General features: G+C 33.5%; 1 protein-coding gene across 2 annotated transcripts in view; it reads left to right on the top strand.

Annotated features, from left to right (window-relative positions):
• The window catches only part of KIAA0825 (KIAA0825 ortholog), a 203,510-nt gene that overhangs the window by 55,032 nt on the left and 122,443 nt on the right, over nucleotides 1–26,035 (top strand). For both annotated transcript variants that reach the window (XM_062512691.1, XM_062512692.1), the window contains 7 exons: nucleotides 1,225–1,452; nucleotides 2,452–2,717; nucleotides 3,923–4,073; nucleotides 7,066–7,256; nucleotides 9,577–9,759; nucleotides 15,003–15,113; nucleotides 20,225–20,364. In XM_062512691.1, coding sequence (XP_062368675.1) covers nucleotides 1,225–1,452; nucleotides 2,452–2,717; nucleotides 3,923–4,073; nucleotides 7,066–7,256; nucleotides 9,577–9,759; nucleotides 15,003–15,113; nucleotides 20,225–20,364 — 1,270 coding nt within the window. The remainder of the gene's footprint in view (nucleotides 1–1,224; nucleotides 1,453–2,451; nucleotides 2,718–3,922; nucleotides 4,074–7,065; nucleotides 7,257–9,576; nucleotides 9,760–15,002; nucleotides 15,114–20,224; nucleotides 20,365–26,035) is intronic.

Genomic DNA, 26,035 nt, shown 5'->3' with positions numbered 1-26,035 from the left:
TCCCATTTACTACAAAACATATTTTTGTTGTTGATTTTCTGACGCCTAAATGCTCCAACAAGTCTGATACTTTATGATAGTGTAATTAATTTCTTAATGGCTAGATTGTAATGTTGAATTTTTTTTAAATCGTGCTTTGGTTCGGTGTTTGAGACTAATATGTATTACAAAGAAGAATATTTTAGGTAGATTGGGATGTTCTTTAAAAAATGTTCATTAAAAAAATGAGAGAATGCAAAAGTGTGCACCCATGCAGGCTGTCACTGTGCTTACAAGAACTGAATGTTGCTAGTGGGGAAAGGGAAAGGAAGGAGGATACAACTTTAAATTGAAGTAAAGTGAAAGGTCTTTACTTTGTAGCCCTTCATTCTCTTCCAATTTAGTGTTATAGCTGCAGAAATAGTTAGGAATCTGTCTTTTCTATTCTCCTACTGTGCCCTCATGGTGGAGATAGTTACTGAACATCATCTTATGTCATTAAAATATGTCTCTTACAGTGGTGCAATTCTCAAGTGGCCACTTCTGGAAAGGTTTAAGTCTGATGTAAATCATAAGAGCAATGCAAAGTCAGATAAGTCGAAAAGTAATGATGTCCTACTGTGTATACTTCTGGCAACTATTACATTTCAGATTATTTCAGAAGTCTATTTTTAAAGAAGGCAAGGAACTGATGTAAACCACAGTAAAAGCCATCATTGGCTAAAAACTACAAATCTCTCTTTAAACATTTTAATATTTTCTAAATCCAGTTCTAGAGAAGTTAAATACGGTGTGGCTGTGTTAAAACCAGCTACTCTTAAGTGTTTCCCATTAAGATTCATGGTAAGTAACTTCCAGTTGTTACCTTGCTGTGAAAATTATTACAGGGTACATTGCTAGATTACTTGTTATATTATTGAAAATATCTATAAATTCCTTGACGTTGTTAAGTAGATTCTGTTAAAGATTACAAAGTAAGTAAAGATAAAGCATGTTTTTTTAAAAGTTGTCATGTTTAAACAGGAGGGTTTTTTTAAAAAAATTGATGACAAGTTTAATGTTGCTGTGCTAAAAACACTGCTTTTAGTATGATTTCAACACTAGTGGATTATATTTAAATTTTTTTAATTAATTTCAAAATATGATGGTGTTCTGTAATTTAATTGTGAATGTGCATTTAATTTTCAGACAATGTTAACACTCAATAATGACTTTAGATTGATTTAATTTTATTATGTATTTCAGCCTATTTTATTGAGTTTTGGCTGGAGAAATGCGTTTAAAGACCTGTCTTCTTCTGTGGCTCACTGTATAACAATAGCAATTGAGGATTTTTCATCTAAAATTCTTCAACATGAGCAGAAAGAAGATTTTTCAGCTGCAGGCTGTGCAATGAGTCTTGTAAACAACCAGCAAATGAGGGAGTCCTGCAGAGCAGTCCAACAGGAGGAGCAACCAAAACTAATTGCTAAGGCAGGTATCAAAAGATCTGAAGTTTGAAGGGAGACAGAATGCCAAGGCTGTTTGCCAACTATGCTTTGAAGTACTTACAGTACTGTTAATATTCTACATCTTATATAAATGGAATTAAGAAGAAAGTGAGAGGCATTACAATGTGAAGCTGAACGGAGATTTATACAATAGCCCATAGTTTGTACTTGAAAGAATTAACTTTTAAACTTCACTGGCATTATTTTTTTCAGCCAAAAAGTTCTAAAGCATTCTGATTAGTATCTGCTCTGTTACCAAGTGGTTCGATGGGAAAATGTCAAAATCTTTGAAATATGGCTATGAAGGGATTTCCTCTATTCATATAATTAGACATGCTGTTATACTAATTGGCATCACCAGTAATAAAGCCAATTTAAAGTTATTTGATTTGGCTGAAAGGTCATCTATTAATTAAATTCCTTTTGTAAGGAAAGGTATATTTGAAATATTTTTTTTTTAGTAAGATTTGCAACTATTCTAGCAGATTTGGAATGCTTTTAATGAATTCTTGCTTGAAATAACACTTGAGCTTTGGGGAGATAATTTTAGGGAGATTAATGTATGAATTTATGAAGAGATGACATGTTTGTTTCCAAATCCAGTGTTAAGAAATGTGTTTGTGTATTTTTCAAAATTAATTAGTTTAGAAAATTATCTTCATTTACAAGGAATTAACCTTGTGCTTTGAATGTACATTTAGTGACATCAAAAGCAAATGAAGGCATTAATAGCATAAAATGGTTTAAATTTTTCCCCTAGTATAGAATATGCAGCTTTAAAGCAAGAAGGAATGAAAGAATATTTAATTTACTTTAAAGAAATGTTCCTCCTCTATTTAAGAGATTAAAGTGTTTGTAAAGCTTATTCAATATATTTATGTTTCATGCCAATTTTGTTATTCAAGAATCTGACCCTAGCTTGTATAAATTAAGCAGTGCTGTCAGAATACAAATAACTTGGTGCTACATTTATTTCTCTCAGTTTTGTTCTGACATCATGGAAGAACTCGACACACTGCTTCCATTGGCTCTGGCCTGTGGAGATGATTCTCTCCAAGAAATTAGAACAAACTTTGTAGAGGCCTGCAGCAAAGTGGCAACAGCTGTTTTGGCAAGACTAGAGGAGAAAAGCAAAGACGTTCCTTTGAAGGCTCCCCTGCAAGACCTGCATGCTGCCCTTTCCACAGCGATATATGTCTTTCAGCATTTTACAATGTATAGCAATTTAATGAGAGAAACAAGCAAAAGGTATGTCCTTTTTACATAAAATGTTTAATTCAAACATAAATAATATGAGACTTTATTCCATTTTGGTGATACAGTATGGTGGTAGTTTTCCAAATTGCATCATATTTTTTAGCACATGCGGTATGTGTGCTATTTATGAAAATACCCAAATCAACCTGATAGTCTAGAGCAGTCATTGCAAAACAATTTATGGGTAAGATCTGCATTTGATTTGCAGATCAATTTAAAAAAAAATTAAATATGAGAAAATAGGATTGTCCAGGGAGCTGAGTACTCTGCTGTCATATAAATAAAGTGCTAAGACCTTGTTTTCCTTTTCTGACCTTTGCAATTCCTTATTTTCATAAGATCAGATTCAACACATAGCAGTCGTAGAGAACAATTTAAAAATACGTTTCTGTGCTTTTTTCCTAACACCATGTGTATTCAGACATAAAGAAATACATACATTGTAGTTTTAGAATATAGTTTATTATTACATGCAGAAACTAGAGAAGATATGAAGTGGGAGTGTGAAGTCAAAGGCAGTGTTTGACCTCTGAGGAAATATAACTGTACTTGCTTTTAGGAGATTTTGTCTTAAGGTGTTAGGAGCCTATTGGTCCACATGTTTCCAGCCATGTGCAATTTAAATGTAGAAACAGACTTTTTGGGGAGGGACCCTGAAATAGCACAATTTCTAAGGAATGTATGATTTCTAAGTGGTTATATGCATGTTGAGCTGCTTTGCCTCTGATATTTTACTGTCTCCTGCATGAAATGTATCTCTGTGAGTGGAAAGTCTGATCCAAAATACTGCTCAATAATTCTACTTAGGTGTATTATCAAAGAGTTTTAGTACGTACCTACAAAAGCAATCTCTGTATTCTGTGATTATGTTTACTTTGTCACACTCAGTGCTGATGTAATAATTTCTGATGCAAGAATGCTGCAACATCCAAATAAGTGAATGATAAATGTACTTGTCTCAGAAAATAGGATGAAGTAATTTATTTCTCAGTGATTGGTTAAATGAGAGTTTATAGACAAACAGACATATTTTAAGATCTTTTGAAACAAAACACTGCAGAACTGAATGCTAGGTTCAGGACCAGGAGGAAATGAACAATTGATAGCTACAAATCGAAACTACTTGCAGTACTAGGGATTGTTACCTCGTAGTGCACAGCCTTTCAATCATTGTCTTAATCATTCTCTCTGAACAGACCCCTGTTCCAAGTGCCTGTCCAAAAATATCAGGAATTCATCAACATTCTCCAGTTTCAAATTACAGACTACTGCATCAGAGTTTGTGCTACAAGCATTTTACAGGATGCTGAGAGCCACTATTGGGATGACTACAAAGCTTTTTATGAGGTGTGAAGTTAAGTTTACTATGGCTCCCTTATACAAAATATGTTTTAGTGGTTGCTAGCTCTCTGGCTAATCAGAAGCACGTGATTATTGCTTTTACATAAGGATTATTGTAATTTAATATTTTGAAATAGCTATTATTGCAGGCAAGTGTCTCTCTAGAAATGATGTAGGAAAACAGTCATTTAAAGATGAGATAGAATGTTACTGTGAAGTGTTTCTATCATTTGCTTAAAAATATTTATTGTGTGTCAAGACATTAAATAGAACTCAGTAAAGAGGATACCATCATCTTAATCTCAAAGAACTGTAAATTTCTTTTAGAAAATCTTTTTCTAGGAAATTTTTTATCTAATTCTTTGATTTTTATTTTCAATTGGTTTGTTTCCCTTTTTACTTTTTGTGAGTAAAGGGTGTAACGAAAAAAGATGGTCAATATAGTTGCCTAAAGCATTCTACAATGTATTTCTGAAATAACCAGTGCCATTTCACCTGCATCTTGAAGTCATGGGTCTGATCTATAGCTATAATCCTGATGATTCTATGAAGAAAATTAAGATAATTATTTCCATTTATTGGATTTTTTCTTTCATCGTAGTTAAATACAAATGTAAGCTGACATACACAGTTTAAAATTATTTTCACTTAATTTCATGATGAAGTATTATATGGGTTTTTAATCAGTAATAACTGAGATCTCTTGGAGATGTCCTGCCATGTATAATTTTTTGTGTGATACAGTTGTTGTGTTCCGTTAAGCATTTTCTAGGATTCTTACAGGAAAGAAAATTCCATCTGATACATGTAATCTACATATATAGTATAAGAAGCTGCTCAGTCAGTGACAAAATCTGACAGGATGTGGAGACCACAGAGTAATTTATCAAAATGTCCATCCCTCAAAGACAAGTAAATAAATACAAACAATTTTGTTTAATGATCGATGACAAGGTAAAAAATGCAGTGGATTTTGGCAATCATTGCTGAATCATTATATGATCTTCATTGTCTGTAGTGCCTGTGGTGCTGTGTCCTGTTTATTGGTGACCAAGGAACTTCACCATGGAGAAATAATTGTCTGATGAGAAAGAATATGGAGTAGCTAAAAGTTTTATGATAACTGAACAGAAGTGATGTGTATAGGAATAAATAAGGAAAACTGGTGCTTCAGCTTTGTATGTTTGCAGGATTTGAGGTGAAAAGAATGTAATTTTACATCATCACTCCTCTTTTTACTGGGCCATGGGAGATGGCCCAAGGGAGGACCATGATCTGCTCTGAGTTCCTTCAGGAGGTATGCTGCTGAGCAGATGTTACTTCAATTGGCATCTTGTAGGCATCCTAAATGGAAGAGATTGGATTAAGATCTGTTGCTTGTTACAGAGACAATTCCCTGCTGAAACTATCAGCAGGGAGAGGTGGCTTCTTCCAATACAGGAGCTCAGCAGGAAGAGTGTGCCATTGGGCCAGCTCTCCAGATTATGTTTCTGAATGAAGCTCTCAGTGTAGCAGACATCTGCTGTTGCTGTGGGAATTTATGTTTCCTAACAGTCAAAAAATAAAGAATTATCTGTTCAGAGATAATACTGAGTGGCCTATGTAATAAACCACAGCTGCTTGTTTCCTCGTATAACCTAAATAGAAGCTCACATCTGGATTTATTATATGAAGCCTGCAAAAATAGCAGATGTTTATCCATGGAATTGTCTAGAAATGCCAACAAGTAAAAACACAAGTCAGAAAAGGGGAGTGAATCTTACTTAAATATTCAGTGATATTGTTACTTCTGCAGTGGAGGTACAATACTAAAAAAGGGAAAAAGAGCTATTACTTAAATAAACCAAAGCAGAGAACGTGAAACATTTTGTGTTTATAATTACTAAGTTAAAAAGTAAATCTTGTCTACAAGCTCATTTATTTTGTTTTTTGTCATAATTTTTGCCACTTTTTAATATAAAATGCACTTCAGACATTATGTCAGGAAAAAAACCAAATAGTGTCAACTTCCAATAATCTGCTGATGCTTATGCTAATGTATTTAAATAGAAACCAGGTTATTCTTGATTTTCATTGTTAAAGAATGCCTATGGTACTCTAAAAGTGTTTTTAAAATTGTGGAGTTATTTTGTATTTCTAATAATGCTAAAATATCAACAAATTCTTAAAATATTTCTCAATTCCTTTGGGATGTGGGAACTGAAAATTGAAGTTTCTGTTCTTAAAAAGCTTCATGATATTGCTATTTGCTGAAAAGGTATTAGTTGGAATATTTAAACATGAATTGTCCTGTGTACTTTTCAGAAATATTATGGATTAACTGCTGTGATTTTGACTCCTGTGTATTTATTTCTGTGTCATAATGGGACAGATCTGTTTCAACAATGAAATATTAATGCCAGTGCTGATTCCTTGCCAGAAAATGTTTGGTTAGTACATTCAAATTACAAGAGGAAAAAATACCTTAGTAAGAAATCTGGATATCTCTTATTATTGGTTTAATATTTCAGTTGTTTTTTTCTCTTTTCTTCTTGCATATCTATTATACATAACCAAGATTTTATAATCATGGTTATGCATAGCAATTCTGAAACTGGGTAAATACATATACTTAAGTAATTTAAATAATTATTTTCTTTGCAGACAAAGAAATTACTGTGTTAACTTTATCTGGCTATTCTATTGCATACAGAATACCGTCTGTGTTTTTAATCTAAACTTTCACCACTATGGGTTTTGAGAATAGGTTAATTGAGGATATAAGAGTTCAAATACTGTGATCTCATTCTGTGGCAGTGCTAATTTCATGACTGAAATGCAACATGTGTTTCCATGCAAATAAAGATGTCTCACATCTTTTCAAGTACCATTTTTGGCCATCATATTCCTGGAACTCTTCACCTATTTCCTTTCAGATTGAATTAATTAGACCTGTAGGAGTTAAATTGACCTTTTGAAAGGTGTGTTTTTGTTTTGTAATGTGTGGTGGTTTTGATAGGGGGAAAGATGCTCATTCTCTGTCCAGATGTGGCATTACTTCTGCTGTGCTCTTCATCATGATCTATGGACTATTCTACCTCCAAAGACAGCCCAGGAGATTCTTACAGATGTACTAGAGCGATCTCTGGATATTCTGTCCTCCAGATATTGTCAGGTGTGTCCGAGTTACAAAAGAACACCACAAATCAGGTAATGGTTGTATATTGAATGCACCATTTTGATAGATAAAAGAAATAAATGTTAGTTTTGTATTATTCATGCTTTGATTCAAATTTCAATGTTAATGAACACAGCAGAGAGGATAGACCAAATCTGTGCATTTTGATGTTTGTTTTAATAATATATATTTTGTATATTTAAATATATTTAGTAGTTATACTGCAAACTGGGCAGAATCAAAGGCCTCTTTCACCTCTCTCTAAAATTGTTCCACAAACTGCATGATTGATTTGAAAGCCTCACAATGAAAGTGTGTTGAGGATTGGTGATGCAACCAAAAATGTGGACCGAATTAGCAATGTCAGGATTAGAAATCAAGCTGTTGATTCATTAAGAAAATTTAATGCTTTCCAGTGTAATTTGTGTCTTTATAGCACTTTTCTAGTGAAAGAGCTACAAGGTTACATCAAAAGATCTGTCAGAATGATACCAGTGGTGTAGGAGAGAGGAGAAAGAGGCTACTCATTTTCTGTCATTTTAGGAAATAAGAAATTGGAAGTGTTTCTTGTTTCAATTCTTATGTTTAGCCAGAGAGGAGGGTCTTTTTGAGAAATACTAAAGCAGGTGTCTTCAAGTGGAAGTTTACCCTACCTTTCCATCCAGTGTATTGTTTTATTGAATAAATAGGTGTATTTCTCCTAACAGAATCACACAGAATTACAGAATGGGTGGGGTTGAAAAGGGACCACACTGGGTCATCTGGTCCAACCTCCCTGCTCAAGCAGGGTCATCCCAGAGTACATAGCACAAGACCAAGTCCAGACAGCTTTTAGATGTCTCCAGTGAGGGAGAATCAACCTCTCTGGGCAGTCTGTTCCAGAGCTTGGTAAGCCACACAATAGCAAAGTTCTTCCTCATATTCAGGTGGAACTTCTATGCACCAGTTTCTGACCATTACCTTTTGTCCTATTGCACAGCACCACTGAGAAGAGTTAAGAATTTGTAATTTTATAGGTTTAGTGACACTAAACAGGTACATGTTTTGTGTGAGCTAAGAGTTACATGCTGTCATCTCAAGTTTTATTATGAAAAGGAATATTGTTATGAAAGCTCAATTAACTTGCAAAAGATCACATTCTTGAAATGGATAGGAAAAAAATGAAGTTTTATTCTACATACCTGTCTGTGTGCTCTATTCCTGCAATAACTTACTGTAATCAGGTTCTTCTATGTCTTTTGTTACAGAGAGGTTTCCTGAAGACTTGCCTGGAAATTTTTTGGGGGAAAAGTTCCCTGAAATATTAAAAATGCAGTATTACTTAAATGTTATATTAATCAATTATGCATGAATTTACTTGAAGCTACTGAACAAGAAAGAAATTTCTACCTTGTCATTTTGTAGAAAGGTTGTATATTTGTTAAGGTGATTCTTGAATTTTTTCACTAAATTAAAGGATCTAACCAGTCATGAATAAATGAAAAAAATATTCTATATAATTCAATACATTTTATCACAGAACATTTACATATTATTTAATACTGTTGTAGTTTGTGAGGGTACCTTTTCTCCCAATGGTTCTTCAAATGGTAGAGAACTGATGGACCAATATGGACAAATGTCTGTTTATGTGTGTTTCCCTAGATTTTTCAAAAATAACATGGTCCTTAAAATAAAATTATCCTTAAAAATGCATATGATCACATGTGCATCCATGGTTTTTAGGTACTTAAGTACTTCTTAAAGTCCAACCTTATACTTCCTATATTTTTTGTACTATTCACGTGTCTCCTGTGTGTTGTATGTCACCATAGTCTTGTGAGATTGTTTTGTTGTAATTTGGGTTCTTGCTATTGTTCAGGCTAATGACATGTGCTCTTCTGCCAACCAGTGTCAACAAGATTACTGACAACAGAAATGTTTTACATTGTACAATGTTGCATGGAGTTAGTTTTGCAAATTGAAGGCTAAATGTGTTTAACTTTGTTCCTATTTTTTCACCCATCAGGATTTGGAAATACTATGTACGTTTTAATTATAAGAAAACAACATTTATATTTATTTACTTGTGGTTTAGAAAGTAAATTGTTCATGCCCAGTGACACTGTCCTTTTTCAAAGGACATTTCCAAATTTTTAAGTCTTCTTTTTGCTAGTTTCAATAACAACTTCTCTGTGAAAGAGTTGATATTTTACAGAGTAGTGCTAGAGTCTTCCTGCATTGCTGAAGAGGAACTTTGAAGTCCATGCTATGATTCTGGTGTTTTATCCTGTCAGAGAAAATGTTTAATTGGAATGTACCACTATCAAGATGTCTTAAGTAATGTTATTCTTGGGCTTTTTTTCCCTACAGAATTGATATTGCAGCAATTTTGATGTCCACTGAAGATATGCTCTGGTCGATTTGTAGTTCTGTGAAGGAGTTTCTAAATCCCCACAAAGACAGAGATCTCAAGATCTATCAAATACACAGCCACTGCAATAGTCTGATCTCTGTGCTGGCTATTTTAACTTCACCCCTGAAGAATTTGTATGAGTGAGTATGAAATGAACATTCAATTTGAGATAAAGTTGATTCTTGAGCTTACGTGGAAGGATTTGCAAGCTGAATTTTTGTGTTGAAATCAAATGCAATGAGTAGTATTGGTTCATTTTAATAGCCTTGGACTGTTTCTCATTTTGACCCCATACTTATTTTGTGATCTTACCTAAAGCCCAGTTATATCTGCTGAGATTTTATTAGCCTTGGATCAGACTCCTTCTGTACATTTCTTTTCTGCTAATAACTTAGCCCATAGTGAATGTCTGGGTTGATGTCCTCTATGACAAAACTAGTAGAATTTCATTAATTATTACTGCCCCAAATTTGCAATTTATTTTTCCAGCTAGGACATATTTCTTTTTAAATATGGTCTTGTTGATCTGAAAACATTTACTACTATGGTACCAAATACTTTGGTGAGGTTTTCCAGCACTTAGTCATTCATCAATTGAAAAAAAATCATCTTACTAGTTCAGTTTTATCTACTTTAGGCTTCCAGCTAAATCAGAATATTCTGTTGCCATCTGATAATGTTTCTAGAAGTACTGGTGTGTAAAGATAATTTACTAAAATGATAATCTGGTTACATGACCAGTATGCCTCAACAAATATAGTTAAAAATGTAAGAATATAGAATGACTGTATTTATAAAATCATGTATTTGCAAGTCACAGCTGTAAAAAATGGACATATAACTTGCACTGAAATTGGGTCTGAGTTTTTTTTGTTGAAAAAATTCTTTTGTAAATTTGGTGTAAAAGACAATACAATTTGTGAGTTCACAGATTAAAAAAAGATGAACAACAAAACTCCAAACTAATGAAGCCACATCCTATTCAACTGTCTTTTACTTCATTATGCAAAGTAAGAAAATTCTAGGTAATGCTAGGAGGGAGAACCTCCTGTATATAAGCTGCTTTAAGTAAATTTTTTTTGTCATGGGCTCATGTTAATATTTGTGGGCTCTAAAGAACATGCAAAAGTGGATTGTAACTAGATGTTTGATCTTATATAACACAGGCTTATGAACAGATAGCAATTTAGAAGGTGACTTAGGTTGGGTAGTCCTTCTGTGGCAGTAGAAATAGAGACAGGAAAGGACATTGCAGTAGCTGTAGCTGCTTCTATTGTCAGTTTTGATATTTCATCTTTCTTTTATGAAAACCATTAAAATGATAGACCAAAATAAATACACAGTGTAATTTGTTCCTTTTAGCCATTCTAGTCTCTTCCAGTGATCAGTGCTGTTTACATATTTATGTATATGTAGCATGACAAGAAATGTGTGCTTACCAGAGAACTCATGGAGTTTGAGAACAAAGTGCCAATAAAAAGCTTGTTTTTTATTTTATGTAAAATGCTGCAGGTAAACAACTTGGTCATATAGCTTTCATAGTTAGGGATGTGAATTTCATTACCTGAATTTGCTTATCTGGAGATCAAAAACTTGACATGTGCAGAATGTAGCAGCTCATTTAATTTACTGCAAAGTACTGTAGCAAATCACCACCAAAATATGGCAGTTTTGTTTAAAAATAATATTGAAAAATTGTCATATTTTGTTACATAGTTACAAAAACAATATTATCCCTGAAGACCATTTCCATATAGATGATGCATGGTTTAGAGTAAGTAAAATTGGATATTTAAAGTGAACTTCTGTTCAGAATTTGTGTTTTCACAGTCTGTGAGGTCCCATTATCAAAACAACTTTTTATATTATGTATTTAATTGCAGCCAGTGTTTTTCAGGTAACCTAATCCAGTGTCCAGAGTACAAAGAAAAAAAATGGTGTAGCCAATCAGCTTCTTAAATGACTATATTCAATTGGAAACACCTTGATATAGTGAATTTTAGGTATAGTACTTAGGTCTATTGTTTACTGGGGTATGCATAGTTAATTACATCAAGAATCTGTCATTAATAAATTTTGAAGTTATGCCTGATTTTAAAGGAATACTAATGAAGATATGCACAGAAACAGCATGAAAACACTGGGGTCAGACAGAAGGAAGAATCAGGTCCTAGATGAGGGAAGGAGGAGAGTCGTAGACTGAAGATCCTCTTTTTTTTAAGCTGTGGAGAAGATACTCTTGTTTCCCTGTAACTCATAATGCATTTTGATGTGGATGAACCATTCACACTGAGGCCATGGGCAAAGGCATTTTTGTTGAAGTAAGCAGGTGTTGAAGCAGCTGTGATCCCATGAGAAGTTGAACAGGGAGGAGAGATGAAGATCCCTGTTGCCCCCCAGGGAAGAGAATAAGAAAGACCTCTGTTTTCAAAGATGAGGAGAGCTTTTGTTTGAACTGTTATAATCCTTAAAGTGTGCCCCATAAGTTGACATGGTCCTCAATAATGGTAGTAGGAAGACTGTTAGTCGAGGAGGGAACCTTTACACAATGATCAGATTTCCATTCTCCCAGGCAGCTGATCACTGTGGCATTGAGGCCAAGAGAGAACTGTTTCTTGTGGAGAAGTCTCCATAGACTGAAGAGAAGTCCCCTTTCCCGATGTAAATTGGTAAAAGACTACTTTTAGAGATGGTGAACTGACTGATTTGTTTCTCTACATTGTCAGTGTGAAAAAAATGAGTTGTGGGGGGGGAGGAGGAGGAGTGTTCTAAAAGTCTTATTCTGAGTCAGTATTTTTTCTTGTATTTTCTAGTAATAAAGTTATTCTTTGTACCAAGTACCAAGTTTGTACCAAGTTTTCTTGTTCAAAGTTTTAGCCTGTTTTGCCTTCATCCTAATCCTGTCTCACAGCAGGGGATGAATAGATAATTCTAGTGGGTGCACTAGTGATTTAGCCAGCACAAGACCCACCTCAAGGAGTAAATTATCTAAGCATCAAAGAAGAGACTGTCTTCTGCCTCAGGTTGAGGGTTGCTTAGTTTGGAGCAGATCTGTTCTTGTGCTTGATATTCTTTAGTTTTTTTGTACTAAGTAGGTGATGATAGTCTCTAAAGGAAGAGCATAAAGAGTGCGGTGGAGGCACCTTTTTGTGATTTCATACTATGAATTATGTCTTTTTTTCTCAACAAGAAGTTAGGTAAATTATTTAAATGTTGAGAGAAGTGTTTAGGGAGCCTCTTGGCAAAATTGCTCTCTATTATTGTAAATTCAATGTCATTCAGTATTAAAGACTGAAAATATTTTAATATATGAGTTATAACTCATGAAGTTGCTTTTTAGTAAGGTTTATTCCTTATACAAAGAGAAACTGTACAAACACGACAAGGAGATACTGTTAGCATGCAGCTTGCTGGCATCTCATTTCTTCACACCTGCACTCATGCTTACAGGATCAATTCTCACCTTGTCATACTTGACTGAAGAATAAACTACTACAACTTGATACCTTGCTTTGGTATTAAATCCATTATCTGCTACTTTGAGACAATAGGCAGCTGTTTTACCATAACTTGAAGCAAAAACAAATCCCCAACTAACTATTACTATACTTCTGTCAGAAGAGTAGTTGAATTCAACAAGTTGGCACAGAGTTGGGTTTTCCTGTCAAGAATTTCCTAGCCAGCAGTGGACATTAAAAAATGCTGTCATGAGAAGTTCTGTATTATAATTAGACACTTGGTTTTTAAATAGTATTTGAAGATATTCTGATATTTAAACAGTCTTTAAAACACTCATATTATCTCTATATAACTTAAAAAATTTCTGTAGAGATTTTGGTATAAGCAAATAAGTCAGAATACAAAAATCTGCCCTGTTCTTCTTCTTAGGATACAGCTAAGAAGTCGTACTTAACAAGCTGCTTTAGTCCAGAATTCTCTCAAACGGTTCCTACACAACCAATAGACAAGATGTGATCCTTTTTTTAAATTAGGTTGCTAACCAAAATGTGTTTATCACAGTTTTGTATGGGATGTTTACGCTATACTTTGCTATTTTCAGAAAAAAGTATTTCAGTGGATGAGAGACAATAAGGTTTCTTTTTTACTTTCATAATAATGAAATTACTGTCCTTAAAATAATCCTTTTTGAGTTTGTGTTCTTCTTTTGGCTATATTAGAATCTCAGCTTTATTTTAATCTTCAGGTTTTCCTGAATTCAAAAAGAGCACAAATTCACTGTGTTAATCTTTTTGCTCAGATTTTGTTTGCTTAAGATCATTTAGATTTCTGCAGTAAATTCTTTCTATTATTTTGATATTAATAAGACTGTTTCCCAAATAAAACAGCCTACCTTTTGGTGAAGTTAAGAAGCCATACATCTACCTTTCTTGTTGAAAAAGTATAATTCTCTCTCTTCTTTTATCTAGGCCTAATAGACATGTAGCTATAGTTCTGAATTACTTTAGATGAAAGATAAAAAACTCACAGTCGAGTAAGATGAAAAGTAAGGTGATTGTGAAGTGATAATTGTTTATATTTAATGGAGGATGGATGTAACGGGCTGGAATTCCTCTCTGCTGGAAGTATAAATGAGAATAAAAAGGGAAGAGGCCAAGGGGTATCTATTGCTATCACACATTATTGAATCTTAGTAGAATGCTAGAATATTATGCAAATACTAATAATTTATTACTAAACAATAATTAAAGGCAAATATAAAATGATAGAGTCCTGTTCTTACACATATCTATAATTCAATAATATAATTAATTAATTAAATATTTCATTTCTAGTGTCTATAGATTTTACCTTGCATCATTGGAGTAAGTGAAGTATTACAAAAGTGATATCTAGTCACAGTCTAGTTCTTCTCTAGTCCTTTGTATTTGAAAACCACCAGTATTCTGTTTCTCTCAAGCCAGTGAAGATCAAAAGCTTCAAGGTTCAAATTTCTGTCCAGTTTAAACCAAAGTCTCTCTATACTTGCATGTCAGTCAGTATAATTTCAAAAGATACTTTACATATCATTATTATAAAAAAGTGTTGAAAATACTATGCATTTTTGTTATGCAGGAAGAAAAGAGCTGTAGAAATGAATGGCTGAAGAGAAATTGGCTTAGTGAATGCATTTTCAAACATAGTTTTATGATGCGTTATATAGGAATAAAAATACGAAGAAAACTTGAATAACAGTTATTAGGTACCAAGTTTCAAAGAGTGAAAGGGAATAGAAGAATTTCATTTTTTACAGTATATAGACAGTTTTGCAATTATGTCTTTGCCTACATATATTAATATTATTTATCATAGGTATAATTAGTAGTTGTGATCCAAGGGGATTTTCAGTCTGCCATGTAATTCAGAAGTATTTTGTTTCTTCCAGGACATTTCTGGATAATTCTGATGAACATCTTCCTCAAGATTTTTCAGAAGTCTTTTATCATCCATTACACTGGTTATTTTGCATACCATCATCCTGTTTTTTCCTTCTGAAGTGAGTACCAAAAGTTTATTGTTGTAAAAAGGATCACCAGATGGTCAGTATTAGTCAAATATTGTTACATTTTGAAGAGTATATCTGAATAAATGTCTAATTAATATTCTGATTTTTAGAAGTCATAGCAGCTTTTTTTAATTCATTGCATATTTCTCTGATCTCTTAGAGTCTGAAGGAAAGTTGCACTGAAAGCACTGTATTTTGCTAGTCTATTAATTATGTTTGATATTTGGATTATCGGTAATGCTTTCTTAAAGCTTTAAGGCTTTAATTAAAGAGTATATGACAATATACTTGACAACAGAGAAGTTTAGCACAGTTTCGGTTCTAAAGGACTTATAATTAAAGGGGAGATAAAGAATGTATGCCTTTCTCTTTAGGATTGATGTTTAAAAAAATATTTGGTACACAAATAACTCATTGAACAATATGCTGCTTGATCATAGTAGATTTTTTTGGAGATTATCGAATGATTAGAAGCAAGAGCTTAACTTTTCTGTGTCATGCATATAATGACAAGTGACATAGAAGATACATGCTACCAGCTGTGCTGTTGTTTGGTTTCTAATTTTGAAACTGAGGCACTCCCACACCAGTGTAGATCCTCTCCTAACCCCTTCACCTCCCCCTCCTCCTTTTCAAGGTTATTTCCTGAGAGGTTTTCACTCTCCATTTTCATGAATAGCTGCTTTTGTGAAATGTTGCTGTTTTTTCTGAGAAAGAAGTTTTATATTTTGGAGGAGTACATTATCAAATGAGTGGTAACCTATGGATGACCCATGTGCTTTGGATTTATTACCTCTTTGCTTGTAGACATAGTATCTTTTATGTGAAAGTATCTTCCCTATAATTTTGCCCCATACTACACAAAACACGCTGATTTCTATCCATAGGCTCCACTCCTAACTACATGTTGTCAATCCTGTTCTCTCCTTCCCTGGTGCCTCTGATACCTGTGGAACCAGAGACAATACATGCTGTGACTTCATCAAAGTCATGTGGTTCACTAACTACATGCAAAACAGAATTGAATTACTGGTGAATTCAGAATGTGTCCTGCTTTAAATAGTAATTTGAGTTCTTACAAAGCATGAAAGATCATGTGTGTTTATCAACCTTCAAGGAACTTTGTCAGTGACTCTTTAAGTTATGCATGGTTGTAGAGAAAGGAGAAGAAAAGGAGGGATACAGTAGACGGAGTGACTGCAGTAGAAGGGAATCTAGTCATCCATTTCTGGAAAATTTATGCTCCATTACGTTTTCATTGTAGAAAAGACAATAAGTTTTTTGATGTCCTCATGCAAAGCCAGATCTCAAAATTTAAATAATACTGTGAAGTGTGAGTTTTGGAAGATGATTTCACAAGTATGCTATATTTTGTAACTGTATGTAAAGGAAATGGTGGTAACATTTCAGTCTGACATAGTTGTCATTTCTGAGGTGGAATTAAGATAGTTTTGAATAAATAGCAGAAAACTATTCCAGAGCTATATAGTATGCACTTATTTTCTGTGGAAGAAAGGTACTAAAATACACAACTTCTTGATCACCAAATAGTAAAATGCAAAATAAGAAAGAAAGTCTTTCTTTTTCATCTCTGAGAATATACAATCAGTGTACCTTTGTGAGAAAATTCCATATATAGAGAGAGAGACTTGCATACTGCCCTGGTGATAATGAGTGAACTATATTGATAAAATATTTAATGTTCCCTTTTAACAACACATCTTTCAGCTGCTCAGAAAAAAAAAATGAAGGACTTTATATCTAATGAATAATTCTGGGGTGTTCTAGTTTTTTTGTTGGTTTTATACTCTATGTGAATGAAACTTTTTCCCCTTCGAATACTGCCTTTAGAACATTATAAATAAACATTATCTTTAAGTATTGCAGAAAACTGTATTTTGGAGTATCCTTATTATTCATGGGTTGGTTTCTGATCTTACATCTTATATCTAATTAAAATATATGTTCAGTGTCTGTAACAATATTGGTCATTGTTTACCTCTCCGTTGTGGCCACCTAATTTTTAACTGACTACTCTAATTTGTTATACATTTAGCTATTAAGTATTTAGTCTTCCTAAGCTTGCTATCTCAAAAAAAAAGTTTGACTAATTCCTGAAATTAATTTGTTTACTATGTAACCTGATTTCTTGCGTTATTTTTCATTCCTTAAAATGGCTACAGTCTATTTAATTTTATCAATTTGATTTCCACATCAATGTCAAAGTTCTTACCATGTTTTAGCCTATCTACTTGCCTTACAACATCTTGAACTTAGCACATGGGGTTTTCTTTCTTACTATCCTGAATGCAAACCAAAATAATAAGTTGGTTATCAAACTAAATAATTACTGATAATTTATATGGCAGTTCCTTCAGTGGTAATTGTGATTCATTTTTTGCCTCATTTGGGGTTTATAATTATATAATTTGCAAATCAGAGTTGGGGGTTTTTCCTTCTACTGTACAAAACAGGACATTTATATGTGTGATATTTATATGTACTTCACCTTTTGTCACTTTTTATGAGGCTAGTCTTATTTTCACTAGTACTGAGCTATGAGGATGAGAGAACATATGTCTCTCCATATGCACGTTACAAAACTTCTCAGTGCATTTATTGGTGCTAGCTTCATGGCTGTAGGGAATGTCTGCTATATTTTATTTCTCCTCCAAGTGAGTCACACCACTGTACATTTCAATTTGCAAGATGCTTAAAGAGCCAAGAACTGGTGTATATTACAACATGATAACTTCCCATCTGGTCAATGACAGACACGTTTTTTTTCAATTCAGATACTCTAAAAATGTAATTTATTTCTATAGGAATTTAATATAAAATATTCATAAATATAATTGACCCAACTTGTCACTTATCTTTTAGTTTGAAGGCAATGAGTGACCTTATTAGATAGGATAACAGGACATTAAAGGAAGAGGAAAAAATTAAACTGTCTCAAATATATTAACTGAATTAGTGAAGAGTTGAGTTTGCTGTCAGCCATAACATTAATTCTACTGTGAATATAGTAACTGTTTTAATTTTAGCTTTAATTACTTACTACTGATTAGATTATATACAGATTATACATGCATTAAATGATATATATAGAACTAACTTAGAACATACGGATAATTATTTTAAGAACATAAAGGCCTAATGTTTGAATGCAGTATATATTTTAAATATGGAGAACTTACAGTGACTGCACATTCTAGCAAGATTTAAATGTATATGTGTATATATTTTGATAAATGTTATTAGAATCCAGTATGTGCTAATATGCAAATATAATTGTAGAGTCAGTGCTACACTGTCAGCAAAATATATAAAAGTGTCTGATAAAAGTCACAAAATGTACATAAGGTTTCCTGGCACAGACATTGCTTATGAAGTTAGAGGTATTTACTGTTTAGAGGTATTTAGTTAGAGGCTTTAGTGTTAAAAGTGCAAAGACTGTGCTGTCTAAAATCTTCCTTTACTAAGATGACTATTACAGTGGAGTTTTGTCATAATAGTGGGATGTAAGAGCCCTGCTAGAAGATGGTGCTGTGGTTTCCTTAGGTGACTTCAAGGCTGCCTTGCAAGATACATGGCATACTGCTTTTTCTGGTAATGGAAGCATAGACATGTGTGGGACTAAACTGGAGGAATGTATCAGCTGACATTTCCTTTTCCAGGACTTGTAGGTTTGCATTGACTATATTGTATAAATAGCAGCTTTGACTCAACAGTGCAGTACTGGTTGGTGCAATCATCTATTCTTTTCATGTGTGCATTCAAGCATAGTTGGGAGGTGGCACACTTGGCTAAGTCAGAGGTAGTAGAAGTGTGCAACTTAATGGAGAAGTACCCTTCTGTTAAAGCAACCACATGAGCCCATTTTACTTCTGTCCCAAAAGTTATGTGTAAATGTTACATAAGGTGTTTGAGCAGAGGCATATAAATATTTCTCTAATCTGTCAGGAAAATACCAGACTGAAAACCTCCTTTTGAAGAAGGTTTTAACTGATGCTGAAGGTGTTTTTTGCATACTGGTAGATAATACAACTGCCCAGTCAATGTGTCAGTCCATATGAAATCCTTAAAATCATACATGTAAAATTCATGTGCATAGAAGTTTGTGTAAGAGGTGCATAAAGTTTCATGGTTACCAACTATTGTATAAACTTGTAGACAAAAAAGTAAATACAGTGGCTGAACATCAATTGAAATTTAATTTTAAAAGAACCTTCAAATTAACAAAAACTTACACATTAAAGAAAAAATTATCCACAATCCAATTTTGAAAACTTGTTTTTAAAATGTTTCAAGAACAAAGTACTAAATACAATAGATGGTAAACATTTGGCAGGACAGAATTGTTTGTTTGTTTTTTGTTTAACTGTAATGTGAATTCAGTGAGTGGTGTTGGGTCACTGTATGTGTTCAGAATAAGTCCTGGAATAGTATTGGAAACCTCAATTTTTGCAGAACATGGAAATCACAAAAAGCAAATAAACTGCAAACAGAAAATAAACTGCAATCTTTTTCAAAGCTAATGAATTTGTACTACACTTTCTCACTTCTCCCTGCTGATGAAGCAGTAGTGCAAACAGTCTCATATTTCTTGTGGATTTTTCAGGACACATAAGATTGCTCAACCTAAAGTGGAATTTTGCAACCCCTTTGAGCATTTTAACTGCCTTTTACTGAAGAGCTTTATATGCTTCATCAAGGACAGACACTTCAGATCTCTTACTCAACAACTACTGCAATAATACACTAAAAAAATCATACCCCTACATTTATTGAACTGCAGGAATAGAACCCTCCTTTTTGCTTGGTAAAATAAGATAAATGAAAGAGAAAAACACAGGTGATTGGTATCAGATGTAATTGTAGCAGACTAACAAATGTCAGTGTGCTTTTAACTAGTTGAAATTAAAGTTAATTCTTTCTCTGAGCTGCCTTAAAGTAAGGAAGCATGAAAGCACTTTCAGAGTAATCTGGGTGGAGTTGACACTTAAGGGAATTAGTGTTACATCTGCAATTTAAGGATATTAATTTCATAGATAAATTAACCGAATTATTTTTTGTGTCTTTATCTTACATACTGAAAGGACTCCATCAGCCAGAGAAATGGCAGCCCAAGGTCTGCTGAAGCTGCTCCTATCCCAGCCGTACTGTAATTTGAACTTGCTTTTGGAAACATTGCTACACCACGACTGTCTCTTAGTGAAAATTTTGCTGAGAAGCTCAAGTAAGTATTGATACTGTCAATCCATATAAGAGTATCAGTGAGAAACACAAATTGATTTTTAACTATTTAAATGCTGGAGGAAGGCTGTCAGCCATTTTGAGGGTTAGGTACCCATTTACTTACCAGTAGGACACTTCCTGAATTGGTAAAATATAGAAAAATCATCACTTTTTAGTGAGACTTTACACTCAACCAGTTTATTAATGACTTCAAAGCAAACTGCTATTCAATAAACTAGGCTGCTATAATAAATACAAAAGAGTCAAAATGAATTTGAGTTTAACGGAGATTTGATACCACAACTACTGTACACAGATTTTTATATGTGTGGATCTGTAGTCTAAAAGACCACTTTCAAAGACCACCTTACATTTGGACCCTGGAAAGCTTCTTAGATGTTTTCTTGAAGTTATTATATGCTTGTCACTGTAGGCATTCTTGAATTATGTATATATATGCTTCTTATAAATGCATAAATAAATTTTTATTTGCATTCTGATGGTGTTGTGTTTGAAGCAACAAACTTTATCACATCTTTCTGTAAGTAGTTTGCAGATCAAATTGTCATACTGTTGAATAGCTAGTGGTATAATCACTTGTTTGACTTAATTTTTGAGGAATATGAGAGTCTTGGTTTCTTAATTTTTATGGCAAATGAATTCTTCTAGTTTATAAAAAAAACTATTAGGCCCACATAATATTTTATATATATATATATATATTTATTTATATTGATGTTTATATTTATCTGTCTGTCTATGTCTGTCTGTCTGTCTATCTATCTATCTATCTATCTATCTATCTATCTATCTATCTTTCTATCTAGCATTATTTAGTTCTCTTGTTTTAAAATGGTCTAATATTTGTCAGGACTGCAACGTCTTCCACTGCTGTCACACATCTTATTGAGAGCTGCAGTGCATGCACTTGCCTACTCAAATATGTTTTCTTTTACAAGACTGACAAATGTTTGATCAGGTTCATAGTCCTACCCTAGTGTTATCCAGTATTAAGTTTTACTATCTGTTTAAATTATTACAGGTAACAAGTTTCAGGGAAATCCATGTTACTTTGAATTATGAAATGTGTTATTTGTACAGACTTCATTCATGTAACTTCAGTATTGAAATCAATAAACTTTCTGTTTAGGTAAAGTTGATATCTGTGATGATCTAGATAATCTAAATTAATTTTAATGGGGTTAATTGTCTAATGACAAAAAAATTTGTATTCTTCATTCCTTCTCCTATATAGCTAAGTATTCCATAGTTTTTGAGCAATTGGCCCTAGTGATAACAAAACTTCCTGGTATTTAATTACATACAAATTTTTTAAAACGGAAAAGCCTTCTCACATTTTTTACATTCAGTCTTTCCTTTTCCTTTTAAGAAAAGGCCAGAAGAAAAAAAAATCTTATGTATTGGTGAATTTTTCTGTATTGTTTTAACACTTTGGGATACTCAAAGTAGGCATCATTCAAACACATTAAATTTTATTGTATTCCCATTGTTCTCATGGTTGTACCGTGGGGAGGTTCAGAAGGAATGTATGTTCCCCATCATAGTAGGGAGTACTGTTGGGATTGCCAAAATTTTTTAGTAGAAAGGGTATTTGTAGATGTGTTTGTAGGGTATTTGTATGCATGATTCATGTTGCTAAATATAAGAAGAATATCATATTTGTTGAAGCTATTGAAATACCATGTATATAATTATATACTACCTGGACAGGAAGATGACAAAATGCACACTTTTGTCATTTTAATGCAATTTTATATATGAAATGTACATAAAAATTAGAATATGGAAATATGAAGTTATTGCATCAAAAAATACTAAAGGTAATAAATCAGGTTACCCGAAACTGAACCATTTGTCTTCAGTGAACATGGCTACTGCATGCATGCAACTTTGAAAAAATAGTTGAAAAAGTTTATTTGCATATTTAATCTCTGTAACAGCCTATAAGTCTAAATAACCTGGGTGTGTTGAATTACAGTGCCATATAATGCTAGAGTATTTTTCTGTAGTTACAACATCCAGCACCTTTCTTCAAGACATGTTCTTGAGTGAATAAAGGGTCTAAAGTCTCTGCTGTGGCTTTGCAGAGAGAAATAGTGAAGGTACTGTGTTAATTCTCTGACAAAATAAACTATTTTGCAATTTACTTGGCAGATTTTCTTTTAACCAATATTGCCTTATCATTCCTGGGTGTGAAATAAAAATGGATTATTTTGACAAGCAACAAATAATAGAGGAAAAAAGGAAGTGCTGCCTGTATAAAATAAGTAGCAGAATCCAGCAGATGCTGACATGAAAATGTGAAGGATGAAAGTGAATTCTCAGTATTTCTGCTAGAGTTGCTCTAAATACACAACGTGCCTGTGGAACAGTCTGTGACTTCTAGTTTGATAATAATTATTTCTAGGAATCAGGAGTTTTTCTTTGCATAATAAAGCAAACAGCAATAGCTTTATTGGATTGCAGTGGCCCAATATAGGATTAATACCAGAGGGGAACCCATCAGACAATAGACATCTGGCTACTTATGAATAGCAGATAAGACAGTGGTCATTAAGAAATTGTCACTGAAAAACTGTCTGCAAGACATGTTCCATACCTTCCGTCAGTCCATGGGTCTCATACATTTGTTTAAGAGGAGTCGGTAGTATCAAGTTGGTGATGAATAATAGAAAAGGCAATGTGTTTCTTTATGGTCTTAAAAAGAATCTTACTCATTGCCATAAAAACTTGGGACTCCAGTTGTTACAGAAATTGATTTTGTCTTTCTACACACAGCTTTAAAGTGAATATTGGCATGTGAAAATAAACTCTAAGAAAACTGCATTCACAGCAGGACCAGATCATTGGCTGCTTCACTTAATGTTTTTGTCTTGCACAATACATATTTGAAAGACTACTAGAAGACAATATTGTTTAGTCTGTACATCTCAACTTAGATGATATTCTGGGCCCCACTAAAATTTTGAAGCAAGAATTGATAGTAACATTTATAAATGTTCTGTAATAAGTCTAAGGCTGTCTGAAATTGGACCCAAATAAATGTGAATTGCTTCAGAAAGAGATCGATTACCTTGCACACGTAAGCGGGTTGGGGAAGGGAAGATTTCCACCAAGAAAATATAATTGTGTAGTACACCATTAGACAATTTTCTAGACACTAATAGATATGAAGGGTTTTCTTAAGATTGTTCTTTTATTATTAGTTTTTTGGAAAGAGAACTTGGAAATGTATTTATAGAGCTGGAAGATGTTTATTCCCCACTCCAATTCTTTGCCCTCTTTGAAACAGTTCTCTAACTGCCATGATATATAATGTGTTACTTTAAGGAAAATTTTAAGTACTAATTAATTTTTAATCAAACTTAATTAATTATGTTAGACACATAAGAGTAAATAGCACTGATATTTTTGTGAATTACCCTAAAAGAACAGTGAAAAGTGTTAACTTCACCAGTTGACCTCATTTAGGGGACTGAACTATTAGTGGCAGTAGTGAGTTATTACAGAAGAAAATGTACATGTCCTACATAAATTACCAACTCCATCAAAACGCATTAAAATTTGTAACAATTTGACACTTTAATTTTATGTTCTTGAGGGTCATTCTTTTTTCTTGTACTTTCATTGTACTATGTTGTACTTTCTTCTAATGACTCCTTTGATTTAATAATCCTGCGTCATGGTCTATCACACAAGTGAAAATACTGTTCTAGTCCCATGGCTCAACCACACACCATTTTGGGGAATAATAGTCTTGCAGGTTTTGGTCACAAAACTTCGATGTTAATCTGTAACCCTTCCCTCATGAAGAGAGCAGAAGTAAATCTCTCAGAGTAATGTGTATATTTGTGCAAGGATAGATCTCTCCTCCAGGTATTTACCTCTGAAAGTTTTATTAGTCCCTTCATGATAGCAGTCTGTATAGTTTTATTAGCCTCTTCTGATAGCAGTCATGGTAGCCTAATGGTTATATGATTACTTTAAAAGTGGCACCTTCTCAAAAGGTCTGTCTCACCAGTAAGTTTACTGGATTCTGTACCTGCATAACTAATGAAGGATGTACTGAAGTGATACACTTCTAGCTGGAAGATAAGTAAAAAAGGGACCTTAATACAGGTATCCTGTTCCATTTGATGATTTTCCAGTGATAAACTAGAGAAAATAGTAAACAGCTTTAACGGAGTTTCTGAAAACCTAAATACCTTTTTCTAATTGAACTATACTGAGCCCCTGCTGTGAATCATTTACCTTTTCTTGACAGAGTGTCTGATATATGTGTGATAGACTCAGTTTCTGTTATATATGGTCATATGGATAGCTTTTCAAAGACGTAGTAATTTCTGATAGGAACTTCTTGTTACAGCAGAGCTCTAGACTGAGTAAGTTTTAAGAAAGTAAGCTGTTTAGTATCTACCACAATACATAGAGGAACACAAGGGAGCTGATGTGTTCATAAGACATTACATTCAATATTGACTTCTCAAATTTTGGCTGTGAGAATGTCACACTTTCTGCCTACTGTCCCATAAAATCAATACTGGAGGTATTCTGACAGTAATGGGTTTTCTCTTTCAGCCATAGATAAGACACATTCTGCAGAAGTCACTAACTCAGAAAGTCATTAATGGAAGCTTCTTCTCAGATAGTTGAAAATAAATTGTTTAGGGAGGAAAAAATCTAAATGGAATTGAATGAAACGAAAATGCTCTGGCACTGGCGACATATAAATATATAGCTACAGAAGTAGTTTACTGATATGTTAACAATCTGTGGGCAGATTATATAAGTGTTGTTAAAGCTTTTTTGCCATGTTGAGCTTTTTAGCTGTCATAAATTTAGGATTTATTTGATTCATAGGTAGCAGCTGATACAGGGCTTATTATTGTTTGGAATGTATTAAATTGAAATGGGTAGGTTTAAGTTCTGGGTTTTATTCAGGATAGGAGTAATATGGCCCAAGATTAGCTTAGTTGGTTATAACATGGTGCTGTTAGCAACAAGGTTGTGGGTTTAGTCCCCATATGGGCCATTACTTAAAAGCTGGACTTGATGAGCTGTGTGAATCCCTTCCAACTCAAAGTATTCTGTCACTCTTCCATAAATCTATGATGTAAAATTCTACCTTAGAATTTAGAACTAAAATAATACGCTCTCTGCCAAAAAGAAGCCATGCTCAAATTTACAATAGATTTTAGTTGTCACTGGGGAGGAGCAGCTCTGAAAGAGAAGTAAAATGATCTACCAGGTCAGATACAGTAAAGGAACAGAAAAAAAGAGTCAGTGACATAAGAAGCACTGAGGAGTGTACACTGAGTACCATACTGCAGAGTGCCTGCTGAAGGATTTGATTCTATAAACAAATAAAGCATATTTTTTGGTGTTTTTATCCTCATCAGTTGGTGAGATGTAAAGAAACCTTTAAATTCAATAAAGGAAGCAGAAGTTTCATGCTCTTTGCAAATTAAAGACCAGTATCAGGAATAATTTGTTCCATCTTCAATACCTCTAAATGAAACAGCATGTATGAATAAGAGCTTTGTCTACCTCTTTTGGTCAAAAAAGACAGAATAACTGTATCTTGGCTGTTGTGTATGGATTAACTGGGGAGAGTGAAGTCTAGAGTCAGTAAGAGAGAATTTTTTTAATTT

The sequence above is a fragment of the Cinclus cinclus genome, chromosome Z (genome assembly GCF_963662255.1).
Source record: "Cinclus cinclus chromosome Z, bCinCin1.1, whole genome shotgun sequence".
Classification (NCBI taxonomy): domain Eukaryota; kingdom Metazoa; phylum Chordata; class Aves; order Passeriformes; family Cinclidae; genus Cinclus; species Cinclus cinclus.
This window is presented reverse-complemented; position numbering and strand designations above follow the sequence as displayed.